This window comes from Sphaerodactylus townsendi, linkage group LG07 (genome assembly GCF_021028975.2).
Source record: "Sphaerodactylus townsendi isolate TG3544 linkage group LG07, MPM_Stown_v2.3, whole genome shotgun sequence".
NCBI lineage: Eukaryota > Metazoa > Chordata > Lepidosauria > Squamata > Sphaerodactylidae > Sphaerodactylus > Sphaerodactylus townsendi.
Genome location: NC_059431.1, coordinates 10,238,279 through 10,251,515, shown reverse-complemented (window position 1 = coordinate 10,251,515; position 13,237 = coordinate 10,238,279). Strand labels below are relative to the sequence as shown.

Genomic DNA, 13,237 nt, shown 5'->3' with positions numbered 1-13,237 from the left:
TTTAGTTAATAAACTTCATAACTATGACAACCTGTGTTCTTTGACTTCTCACCCAACTCTGTCACTCATTCGACTACTGAAATGCCCATCTCTGCGACCACACTTTCCATGGTGACCTCCACTGCCCAACCCTCCCAGGTTGTCTTTCTGATTACCTAAACATCACATCTGTGTGCACACCACACGCCGGAGCCTTCTCAGTGGGCTGTGACCAGTTCTACTTGGCACACAATGTCAGGGGGGTTTTTTTTGTGTGCCTTGGAGAGTAAAAGGAGGCTGTGAGGGCTTTTGACTTCTCCGTTCGGTGTGTAAGTGGGGGGTGCACACTGGGGAATCCTCCCATCACCCCAGTGAGGGCGCAAGATTGAGCAACCTGAGGGGAGGTCCCCTGCACTGTGACCTGCAGTGGCAGGTTTCCTTGGCCAGTTATTCAATGGCATACCAAAATTTCAGGCTGTCCACTGGGTTCTGAGACTACCCAGACCAGCGCTATTCCGGTTTCTGTGACGCAAGTGGTTTCTCCTCCTTAGAAACAGTTAACAGTTTTAAACCTTCCAAATTGCCACTGCCTCAAAGCATACTGGTGTGAATTGACAAGACACAGGCCGCAGCTGGCATAACTGTTCCTTTAGAAACCATGTTTGCGGAAAGTGTGGTGAGATGCGGTGTCGTTAAACAGCAGTACCAGCACTTGGGTGTTGGAGGCGTGCTGAGCAGGAAGTTCCGGGGTAACGGTACCACGTCACCTCGGTGTCCCGTTAGCCCAGTAAACCAATTCGCGGGCGTGTGCAGCCACAGTCTCCCAGCCCCCTCTCCCGCTTCCAGCCTCCGCGGAAACAGCGTTACTCCCTGTCGACGTTATGTCGTCCTCTCGGGGGGTGAACTGGACGCCTGAGGAAGTGGAGGTGATGCTGCAGGCAGTTTTGAGCAGGGGGCTGGCGCCCACTCTAATAGGCAGTGGTAAGGCCCCCAACCGGAAACTTTATGCGGGGGTTAGCAAGGCAATGGCCAGGAAAGGCCACACCAGGAACCCCACACAGGTGCAGAACAAGTGGAAGGCTCTAAAGAAAGAATTTTTCAAGGCTACAGCGGCCTTCCAGGGAGAGCCAACCACTGTGGGATGGCCCAAACACTACTCCCTGATGCCGGAGGCTTGGCTGATGGCTGGAAGGCCCGACCCTGCCACTAACAGGAAGGGGGGTGAGTTTCTTAATGCCCAAACTCATGCTCAAGTAAGTCATGGTGGAGTGAGCTCCACTGACAACCAGAGGGGAGGGGGCCTTTAACCCACACACCGCCAAACACCCTTGCTGTGTCTCGGATTAGTAGTTCAATGATGGTTGATGTATGGAATGTGTGAGCCCGCAGCCGTCACCCCGCAGTACCAGCACCATGAAAATACCCAAGGTTTCTTAGTCCACTCCACCTGCATGTTGTGAAATGCCCACTTCCAATGGTCAAAGTTGGATGAGTTGGCACTTTGGAGTGGAGAATGGCAAATCCCAACAGGTTTTGGGTTATCGAACCAAATTGCCACCAACCGTTCTCCTTTCCCGCCAGGCTCTACAGCATGTTCTTCCCGCGAGGAGATGGGGAGTCAAGAGGCAATCCACAAGGAGGTTGGCACGGAGGAGGGTAAGCAGCATGGACAATACAAACATCATGAAACTTTCAAAGCCCCGGGTGGTAGGTTGGCAAGGTTGCCAATTTGAGACAGTTGTGCGTACACATTTCCAAAGTTCAAATCACAGGAGAGACATGCCCTGTGTCCAATACTGAGAAACAAATGGTGGCTTGCTTTCCCAAAACCCCCACGTGCCACCCCTGCATACCAGTGGCCAGAATGGCGTTCTGACTCGCGTGCTGTGGCCTGGCCACAGACAAGGGTCTATCTTGGATAAAACAGGCGGCAGCAATTGGCAGCAAGGGCACAGCACACCTGGGCGCATGTCTCAAAAAGTGCTTGTTTTCCGCGAGCTGCTGCCGTTCTTCAAGCAGGGAAAAATCTGACAATACATTCTGCCCGTCTCCTAGAAACATCTTCCAGGTCAGTTGAAGTGCCGGAGAGGCGGGACTCAGACACTCCGAGAGAAAGGGACACAGAGGAAGGTGTGTTTAATCACAAAACCACGAGTACTCCTTCTCCCACCCATCGAGGTCACCAATGGTCTTAATATGCTGCTGTTTCAGGAACACCAGCCCCTTGCCTGGGGACCAACGGGTGTGGGCCATTATTTTGTGATGCTAACCAACTTTGCCATGTTGCGTTAATAACCAGGCATGTCTGGAGAGCCAAGGGCGGCTCAGCCGGCGGTTGTGAGTCCTAGGACACCCACCCCACCCACATCTGAAGCTGGCACTCAGACAGACCCCTGCTTTGGTAATCAATGTAAGCTCATACAACCAGGGTGTGGTTGCCTCAGATAAAAGCAAAAGCTGCATGCCTAGCGGGGTCCAGGCTGTGCCGGAGTTTTCCTGAGTTTAGAATGGAGCCAGAGGGGGAGGTTTAATTAGCCCCCCACTGATTCCAGAATCTGCCCAGAGGATAAGAGAGTTTGTTTGTTTTTTTGCTGCAACAGACATACATAAAACCTTTATTAGGCATAATACCAATATAACAACCAGCATTATCCAGATAAATGTTCCATACATAAAACCATCACAGGTATTATTCCAAAGTTCCTAAAAGGAACCTAGCTACAGAATTTAAAATCACAGAAGAAGAGTTGTTTAGTAGGAATGCAACCTTCCCAGCAACAGAGTATTCCTCAAACTTAGCAGGAAGAAGAGTCAAAAGCCGGGTCCTCGCTTACTCGTATTTGGGGCAGTTAAGCATTTTAAGAGAGTTTCTACCCTGTGCCTTGCCTCATAGCGACTGGTGATTCTCTAATATCTCCCACTGCAGACAGAGATCTGGAGCGCAGATTGGCTGTGGTGGAGAGGTGGTTGAAGAAGAGGAAGGGGGCTGCCAAAAGACTCTTGGCCAAGCAAAGGGCAGCGGAACAAGCCGGACAGTAGCTGGGAACTGAAACTGGTCATGTTACCGCTGAACTGTCGTAAGCCCTTGCTTCTACCCTGCCCTGTTTCACAATTGGCAAAAGTTTTGTTGTGATACAAATAAAAGTTGTACATGGTTAAATGAATGAACGAAGTGAATTCTTTATTTGTGTAAACAGTGGCGTGCTACAGGCCTTTCTGATAGGCAGAGGCACGTTTAAATTTCTGCCCTCTCACATTACACCCCCGTGGGCGTTTTACCAATGTAACAATCAAGGCAAAACTTTCTAGGCGTGTGCAACGGCACACCACAACTGTTCAAAACAAAACAAGGGAGTGATGTCCCATTAGGCTGTAGTAGTTCCACGCTTGGACAGGCCAAAGACTCCTGCCCAGGTATTAACTGGGCGTTCACAGGTTCATTCTGGCCGTCGCCTTCCTAACGCGCTTAGGCTCCAGCACAGATCCGCGGCGATTCCCACGGGCAGACTTGTTTTCTGTCACTGACATGCAGGATGCAGAAGGCTCCTGATTATCCATGAGGACCACAGAGAAAGCTTTCCCTGCTGCTACAGCATCACTGCCCCCACCCCCTGGGGGCATGTCAAGGAGCTGGGCATTTGGGCACTCATCCTGCGTGCCACAGAGCATTGATGCTTCCCCAACCATCATTAGCTGCTCTATCTCTGATGGCAGGGGTGCCGTCGCACCCACACAGGATCCCAGCTTGGTGTCCTCTGCCAGAATGGGGAAGCTGATGTCTGCATCAGCACAGTGCTCTGCTGCCGGGCTAGTAGTGGCAGGTGCTGACCTGTACCCTGGAACTGCTGAGGCGCGCCTGCTGCAGGATGCTTCCTCAGAAACTGAGCCACCCCACGCACCCGCTCCACCGGGGCCACCTGAAGAGCCTAGGCGCTGGAGTAAAACTGTAAGAAGACTCTGCATGATGTCATTCCCCCTGTCAAGAGCCAATCTGAGCGATGACAGCTCGCTGTTTCTCCCTCCAGCAGCGCTGCATGGAATGCAGCTGAAACCACTCCCTGTCAGCAACTTCTCCTCCAAAGCGCCTCCCCTCTCCCATGGCTTCCACATCTCCTCCCTGCTCCAGCAGCCATGGCACGTCGCGAGAGTCTCTGGCGAGAACCCCCAAGCGACGAACCCTGCGCCTCTCGGCGGCCATTCTTCGCTGTGGTGACGTCTGTTCCCTTGCAGGCATGGAGATGGAGCCTGTGACAAGATAGGGAAGGACGGAAAGTGCAGAAGTCATTAAGCTGTGTTCCCACAGATGAACAGACATACAAACACGGAGCGCTCAATCTAAGAGTACCTTTCAACAATGTTTGATCAAATAGCACCAAGAAAAGATTGTCAATGCACCTTTATATCCCTAAGTCAGAAAGGCAAATCACAGGCTCGCAAAGACACACTGGCCGCGGCAGCGTTGTATGGCAGCAGATCGGCACAGCGGATATGGTTTCATGCAGAGAAACTTTGTTAGAAGTGTCTAACGCGCAGACTTCCTCCAGATTAGATATACGAGCTCTTAACCTCCTACGCCACTGCTGCTCCAATGACAGCAGGGGCCAATGACAGCAGGAAGAGTGTTCCTGGTGTAAGAAGCCCAAGTTCCCACAGAAAAGTAAAAAAAAACAAACACCCTCTCTATGCAGTTTTCAAACCTGTGCAGGGATTGGTGGGAAGTTTGGAGTGATCGTGGTGTGGTTTATGTAGTACAAGGGTGGTGAAGACAGAGTGGCCAACTCTTGTCCTTGCTGAAGCATATTTAGGGAGGGAGGGGGAAGGATTACATAAGCAAGGCTCATGTAAGAGAGGGAGGAAATGGAACACACCTTCATTGCCACTCAAACTTCCAGCAGCAGGAGGGCCGTACGCACCATTCATTTCACCAGAGCTATCTGCAAAGAGAGCTGCTGGTAGGGAGAAAGGACATGAAGGTGCACTTATTCCTGGAGAACCTGCTGGAAAGGCACAACCAAAGTGCAGTTTTAAATGACAACACTGTGCAGGTGGAAACCCTGGGTGCCATCTCCAGGAATGACAGGCTCTCTCATGCTGAGCTATGAACTAGAGGTGACCAACACCCAAGCGCTGACTCTCACCAAGCACCTTCTCTGGGCCGTGGATCGCAGTGGAGCAGTAGGTATAGAACAGGGGTGAGGAACCTGCGGCTCCAAGAGCAGAGCATCGCGGCTCTTCTGCCGCTTGCACGTGTGGCTCCCATGAGCACGAAACGCCCCGCCCCATCCTTGCCCACCCTGCAGGCAGCAGGGCGGGCGCACCAACTGTCCACAGTTGGCTGGGCCGCGCTTCTTGAGCTTCCCCCCTCACCGCCTCCCACGCCCCGTTGGAAGGCCAGGGGTGGGAGTGCCTTTCCGGCGGCCGGCGTAGGAATCGAAGCCGCCCGAGAAGCCTTCATCCTTACCGCCGCCCTGCAGGCAGCAGAGGCCGGGCGCATCAACTCCACTTCTCCAGAATGGCCGAGGAGTAAAAGGTTAAAAAAGCCCTATATATATAGTATTATCTTTATTTTAAATGTCAAAAATTATTTGCGGCTCCAAGTGTTTTCTTTTCCCGTGGAAAACGGGTCCAAATGGCTCTTTGAGTGTTAAAGGTTCCCTACCCCTGGTATGGAATTCTTATGTGGGGTGTTCGGGGGTGGGGCCACACGACAGAGCCCAAATTCTTCTTTCAAATCTACCTGAATGGTAGAATCCTGGCTCCCTCTTTAAACAACATTGAGAGTGACGCTGTGAGGGGTGGATTCTCCCCCACCCTGAAACAGCATCACTTTCAATGTGGCGTCGTGGTTAAGTGCAGAGGCATTCTAATCTGGAGGAAGCGGGTTTGATTCCCTGCTCTGCCACTTGAGCCGTGGAGACTTATTTGGGGAATTCAGATCAGCCTGGGCACTCCCACACATCCCAGCTGGGTGACCTTGGGCTATTCACAGCTTTTTGGAGATCTCTCGGCCCCACCCACCTCACGGGTTGTCTGTTGTGATGAAGGGCAAGGGTAAGCTCCTTTGAGTCTCCTACAGGAAAGAAAGGGGGAATATGAATCCAAACTCTTCTTCTTCTTCTAAAGTGAGGACCTCAGATTCACCCTGTAAATCCATGCCGAAGGGGGGGGATTTAAAAGGAGAATCTCTGGAAATTGGGGTGGTGCCTGCTGACAGGGGTGCAATTTTTAAGCTAGAAGCACCAAACTGTCAGGGTATCTCTAGGAGACTCTCCTGATATCTGCATGGCATCGTCCTCTGTGGAATTGCTGAGGTCAGAGGTGGAGACTGTGGGAGCAAAACAGAGATGTAGGCAGCGGTGCGTAGGACAAAGTTTACTAAAAGTGTACAGGCAGCCTTGAAGTTGAGCCCCTTATATAACCCCCCCCCCCCCCATGCCAGAAATGGCAGGAGGTGGCACAAAGGCTTAAGGGTGGCGGAATGTCTCTTTCCCAACCCCCACCCGTCTACCCGATGTGGAGTTTCTAGCAAATGAGCACATAAGCGGGTAGTGGCTGCAGACCCCCTCAACACTACAAAAAGAGGAGCGATGAAAGCATCATCTCACCACAGGAACACCAAAACCTTTGCTACGTTCACTACTAGAAGAGGGAGACTGGAAGACTCACCCTGGGATGTCGGAGATGGGGTGGAGACTTGCAGGGGTCTCGGGTCTATGGTCTCCAAATCCTTGTGTCCCATGCTGGTGGAGTCCCTCGAGACTGCGTTGGCAGAAGCAGCCACCACACACACTGTTGCTCTTGAAAGGCTAGGTGCGTGGGTTGGCGGTTCCTGTCCCCCACAACATGGGCTGTTCCCAGCTCATCAAAAAAATGCGCACTGAGTCGAGGGGACATTCCCTGAAGTTTTGTTGTGCTGGTTGATTTTCTTGAAGTCCCTTTTCAAAGTTTTCGCCTTGGTCCTACACTCAACGGGTGTTCTGTTGTGTCCCCTCAGGCGCATCTCCGCCGCCACACATCCAAGTTCCAGTAGGTAGACTTCAGCGTGGCTAGAACTTCCGGCTCCCTCACAGCAATCCCAGGGCCTCCAGTCTCTCTCTGTCCGCTTCATGTGTCGCCCTACCTTGAGCTTTTCCCGAAATGGCGCCGGAAGATTTTTGCACATCCACATGATCTCCCATCCCGTTCAGCGAGGGTGCGGGCTAGTCGACTCCAGTGGTGCTTATGACAATAGCGAGCTAACGAGTCACCGTGCTTTAACTATCTCGGCGCGAAAGCACTCACGTTGAAGAACTTCGCTACTCTTAAAGAGATATATCAGAGGCGGCACTTTAGCCGAGCGACCGCAAGAGGAGGGCAGAGAGTAGAGGGCGGAAACAAAACAGTGAAATGTCTGCGTGCGCCCAACTGGCAAAGCTCCAACTGCATCCCTGATTGGTTTGGAGGAAATTGCATCACACAGTGGAAGTGATCCCTCGCAAGTCGCTTGTTATTTCCGAGATTGCGTTTTGCACCTAGGCACCAGATTGTGGGGGGAATCCGTTTTATCCAAGAAAGTTGCACAATCATCGAGCGACAGGAAAAATGTGGGACAAAGGCTGAAATGAGGTACAGATTAGGGGTCGGGCCACATTACGGCTCAAGTGTGTGCGAAAAAAAGGCAGAAACCGTGACGACCTCACATATTAAATCAAGAACAAACCGTGTGTGCGAAAAAGGCCTTAGGCTGGCATTTTCAGAGGCATGTCATGCTAAGATGCATTTATCTCTGTGACACTAAGAGAGAAACACATCTCCCCGTGACATGCCTCTGAAGGAAACCGAACGTGAATATCTGACCACCACCCACAAGTCCAGGCTTTGCGCGCAAGCTTACCACTCCTGAATTTAAAAGTTTTTCGAAAGCCACCATCAGATTTTTTTTGGTAGAGGGGAACATTTCCTGTAGAGAGAGGAATACTTCTCTGCTACCATTCACTCAGATTTAAGTGTGCTGATACAATCTTCACAGCTGTCTGTAAACTATGAGCAAAGGAAGGATTAGTCTCAGAAGTGATCACCCTGAAGTGGACACCGTGTCATTTCCACCTCTTGAAGTCAACAGGTTGGGTATAGTCAAGGCTTAAAAGCTAGTGTCTGTCAGCCTGAAGACGGATAATGTAATCCATAACTGACTTCTCTTGTAACTTTCTAGGAGGATGAGGAGAGACTTAGGGAGCTGGGTATGTTTAGTTTGGTTAAGAGGTGACATGATAGCCATGTTTAGATATTTGAAGGGATGTCATGTTGGTGAGGGAGCAAACTTGTTTTCTGCTGCTCCAGAGACTAGGACCAGGAATAATGGGTTCGAGGTGAAGGACAAGAGATTCCACCTAAACATTAGGAAAAACTTCTTGACAGTTAGAGCTGTTCGACAGTGGAATGCACCACCTTGGAGTGTGGTGGAGTCTCCTTCTTTGGGGGGTTTTAAACAAAGACTGGATGGCCATCTGTCAGGAGTGCTTTGATTGTGTGTTCCTGCATTGCAGGGGGTTGGACTTGATGGCCCTTGGGGTTCCTTCCAACTCTATGATTCTAGCAATACGGTTCTTGAAATTTCCAATTGCATTCTGACTCAGTAGGGACTCCCTTCTTTACAACACCCCTCCCCTCTTCTCACTGGGATATGAGGCCACAGAGGTCTCCACTCCTACCTGTATGTGATGAATAAAATAAGGAGCAGCGTAGAAGTCATGCAACTGTGAAGGCAACCCACATTTTTGGTTCCCTCTTGACAGAATCTAGCAGAAAAGAAGGTTTCATGTCCAGTATCACCGTGGAGACCAGCAGGTTTCCCAAGGTGTAAATTTCAAGAGTCAAAGCCTCTTTTATCAGACATTTCACAAAGGGAGCTTTGATACTGAGCAGCTAATAATTTAGACCCCATACTACATTGATAACAAACCTAACTTCAGCAGCACCAAGAGAAATAGCCAAATTTTGGAGATCAATAAAGATACCCTCATTAAATGATTAGTATGTAAAAATGTGGGCATATATGGACCTAGATCTTTTCACATTTTCACTACAGATGAACGAAACACAGAAAAAAGAAATTCCTGGACGGTGGCTGGCATCTTCAGAGGTGTATCACAGAGAGAAGCGTGTTACACACTGAGTAACAGACTTCCCTCTGTTATACACCTCTGAAGATGCCGGCCACAGATGCAGGTGAAACGTTAGAACAAGATCCACCAGACAACGCCCAAACAGCCAGGAAAGCCACAACAACTAGTTGAGTGTAGCAGTGAAAGCCTTCGACAATACATTTTACTTTTAAAAGTTAAAAACAACGACAACTAGTAACCCTGGAAACCTGGATGGTCTTTAAAGGTGCTCCGGGACTCTGCCAGTCTTCGGCTACAGCCCAACCTACCTGAAACCAGTTCATTTAGGGCACTGGTAAATGTCCCAGAAGAATTCCTTCTTCCTGTTTTTTCCCCAAAAACGTGCATCACTGCATCTGAGCAGATCAATTAACAGGAGAGCAGGAATGCAACAATGGAAAGGAGGTCAGAGGAGAAGGGGAGATTTTATGGTTGAAAAATGCAGCCCTGAACACTAGCAAGCCTGTAACACAAGCAAGCAGGAATCTTGAAACGCAGACTATTAGTCACCTGCCTAAGGCCTGCCAATTTCTTCCAAGTGACAAATTGCACACAGGAGGCTGTTCTAGTCTATTGCAGAAAAACGGGACTTTGGCATCTTAAAGATCAGCAGTTACTTTACGGAATGGGTACTCGCTCTGGGGCATGCCACATTCTCAATCACCGCCAGCCAGGTGACCACTGCATGCTGTGTGCCCTGCCCCAAACACACTCACCCAATAACTATGAATAGTCAACCTGTCAGTGTAATAGAACGAAATCCCATTCATATACCTGTTGCATGCAGACCTCTGAGAGTGCCGAAACTGAAATTAGAACTGGAGGTGTTGGGTGAAAGAGCTATATGAGGATCTGCGGCCACAGAGTGAGTACCACTACACTATGCCACACACACCTCTGGATTCACTTTGTGGCACAGACGTTTAAACATTAACCAGAAACACCTTACAACATCCAGCCCAATTGAGGAGGTTTCTGAAATTGACTACGGACATATGGAGGTAGAAGAAGAAGAAGAAGAGTTGGATTTATATCCCCCCTTTCTCTCCTATAGGAGATTCAAAGGGGCTTACAAACTCCTCACAACAAACACCCTGTGAGGTAGATGGGGCTGAGAGAGCTCTGAAAAACTGTGACTAGCCCAAGGTCACCCAGCTGACATGTGTTGGAATGTACAGGCTAATCTGAATTCCCCAGAGGAGGAGGAGGAGGAGTTTGGATTTATATCCCCCTTTCTCTCCTGTAGGAGACTCAAAGGGGCTTACAATCTCCTTGCCCTTCCCCCCTCACAACAAACACCCTGTGAGGTAGGTAGATAAGCCTCCACAATTCAAGTGGCAGAGCAGGGAACCCAGTTCCTCCAGATTAGAGTACACTTGCTCTTAGCCACTATGCCACTGCTGCTCCTTCGATAGAAGCTTGGATCCCTCAGTAAATTTGATGGATTGGTTGATAGATAGTTTTTTCTTGCTTATTGTACAATTTATATATATATATAAAATTCTCTCTCATCTCTCTCCCCCTCTGCCCCTCTCTAATCTTATCCCTCCCTCCCTCTCTCTTTCTTTCTACACACACACCCACACACACCCACACAAACACAAACTGTACAGTAAGCAAGGAAAATATTCCGGCTTTCCAATGGTAGTGAGGGAAGGGATCACTGGTCAATTGCTTTGCTTCCTATTAAGCCTCTGCATAGGTGTCAAACTTGCGGCCCTCCAGATATTATGGACTACAGTTCTCATCATCCCCTGCCAGCATGAAGCTGAAGCGTAACATCTGGAGAGCCACGAGTTTGACACCTGTGAACTAAGGTATCAAATCAAAAGACCCATGAATCCGAAGGTGAAGTTTTGTAGTGATGGTTGTACTATTTCAAAGTATTGCTGTCCCAACACCGTTTCATACTCTTCTATGTTCTTCTGCACACCAGAGAAGGCAGCCAAAGATTTTCATGTACGAGAAGATGAGTTTGGATTTATACTCTGCTTTTCTCAACCGTAAGAATTCTCAAAGCGGCTTACAAACTCTTTCCCCTTCCTCTCCCCGCAACAGACGCCTTGAGAGGTTTGCTGGACTAAGAGAGTTCTGAGAGAGCTGTGACTGGCCCAAAGCCACCCAGCAGGCTTCATGTGGAGGAGCGGGGAATCAAACTCAGTTCTCCGGATTAGAATCCACCACTCTATCACTACACCATGCTGGCTACTCCCAATGACGTCACTGCTGTGGCATTTCAGTCTGTGTGTGGAACGCCACCCCACGTATGCCAGGGGAAATCCCGGCCTAGAAACCTCGCTCTGCTGTATTTTACAAGACAGCAAACCTGCCTGTGATCTTAATTGGTTTAGGGTAGCAAATAATACATCGTGCGGAATTTCTGCACGTTTGATCAATTCACTTCCAATCAGATTCCACAAACAGGCAATGCTCCGCCCCCTCCCTCTCACGGCCACCAAGAAGTTCAATGATTGGAGACTAGCATGTTCCCTTAAGCATCACTTAAACAAATGCAAAAGCTTTTGGAAGTTTATCTAACCAATATCCACTGTGGCTGCAATCCACCAGGGGCCACTGACAGGCAACCTCCATCCATTTTGGCTGGGCTGATGAAAAATATCCTACAAACTCCGAACGGAAATTGAAACAGGGCAGCTACAACGGCCAGCAAGCTGTGCCCAAGCACTCGTAAAGGCAGACTCCATTAAATCTGACAGGTTGCCCTAGCACTGGGGGTGGGGGGTGGGGTACCCCACCTAAAAAATCAAGGTATGAAATAATCACTGCATATTTCCTCTTCTCACGTAGTAGAGAAACAGCTTTGCTTAAAAGTGCGTGTTTCGGTTGTGCAAAGACACAAGGTGCGTTCACCCATAAAAAGATTGGCAAACCAAACGCTTTTTCAATAGTATTTTATTTTAAGGTTGCTATAAAATCACCTGCAAGTTCAACTTTGGATTTTTTACTCATACGCCCGGGAGGCAAGATGAAATTACACACATTCCTGGTCGTACTGTTTTGGATTAAAGAGAGGAGGCGAAGCAGGCCAACTGCTGATGGACTGAAAACTTTCCAAACTGCACCTTCAAATATTTTGTCATGAGAAGCGGTACAAAGCATTATTGGCATACTTAGACTAAGCCCCGGTATATGGAGTGCGCGTTGGGGAAAGAGACCGATTTATTATTAATGACTCTTGGCATCCACACGACACAGGAAGGTATGAGCTCGTCTGCTTTTCAAACGGATGGGTTAGTAATTTGCAAACCCACGTGGATAACGTTTTCTGCATAGGCTCCAAAGCCGCCACCTTGCCTGTTCGCTTGCAGCAAGGTTCAAGCGGCTTATCGTGCATGGAAAATCTAGAATCGGAGAAAGGCGGGGCCTCGCTGTAAACAGCGGAAGGAAACCTCATGGAGATGCAGATGGAGGAACAACCGTCGCAACCCCCACCCCCCCAAAAATTACTGATATGTAATAAAAAAGCTGCAAAGTAGGCCAATTGAAACATTTCCGCCTAAAGCCACACTGAAATCAACTGGAGACAGGGAAAGAGGAAGGGACTCACCGTGACGTGTTTTTAACTTGTTGCTGTGCAAATAAGGGCGCTGGGAGGCTCCTTTAAAACGCTTCTTTTTTTTTTAAACGCTCTGTAGCCCCCCCCCCCCAAATTTACCCGGAGCTGCAGTTCTCCTAGTGCATTATTTTATTTTTAATTTTTTTTTAACTCAAGTGCCGCTCTTCTAAATTTAGCGGGACAGCTGAGAAACGGCGGCAGGCGCTCTGCGCCAGTTCAGTTTAAAAAACAGCCTCTACCTGGTATCTCCGCAGTGATTGTCTTGCTGCTCCCTGAAACTAGCCATTAGATAGTCGTCCGACTGAACTGGTGCCTAGATGCGCCAGGTCAAAGTCGCTATCGCCACTTCCCAGTACCTACTGTCCACCGCACCCGGCAGGTTGGCCACTTCTTGCGGGCGGCCGCCTCCCGCTTCTGCCTCAACAGCCGGATCCGCTCTTTGTGCTTCTGGCTCCGGTGGCCTTTCGCCTTAGTGACGCGCCCGTTCTGCTTGTCGCTCGACTGCCGGTTTTTCTTGGCGGCCATGGTCGAGGTTTCG

At 49.6% G+C, this 13,237-nt stretch overlaps 2 protein-coding genes across 3 annotated transcripts in view; both read right to left on the bottom strand.

The window, feature by feature from the left end:
- Window positions 1-2,719: 2,719 nt before the first annotated feature.
- On the bottom strand, window positions 2,720-13,042 carry LOC125436190. 2 transcript variants are annotated; one of them, XM_048502944.1, is made up of 2 exons: window positions 12,939-13,042; window positions 2,720-4,224 (listed from the first exon to the last, which is right to left on the bottom strand). In XM_048502944.1, exon 2 carries the CDS (start codon window positions 4,087-4,089, stop codon window positions 3,409-3,411), a length of 681 nt encoding a protein of 226 aa, XP_048358901.1. In that variant the 5' UTR covers window positions 4,090-4,224; window positions 12,939-13,042; the 3' UTR covers window positions 2,720-3,408. The 2 variants fall into 2 exon arrangements, with proteins under 2 accessions (XP_048358901.1, XP_048358902.1); XM_048502945.1 differs by lacking the exon at window positions 12,939-13,042 and adding an exon at window positions 5,998-6,494.
- LG07H18orf25 (linkage group 07 C18orf25 homolog) overlaps window positions 12,849-13,237 on the bottom strand; it is a 36,222-nt gene continuing 35,833 nt past the window's right edge. The window contains 1 exon segment of the mRNA XM_048502946.1: window positions 12,849-13,237. Within this exon segment, the coding sequence (XP_048358903.1) occupies window positions 13,036-13,237 (202 nt within the window). The 3' untranslated portion in view covers window positions 12,849-13,035.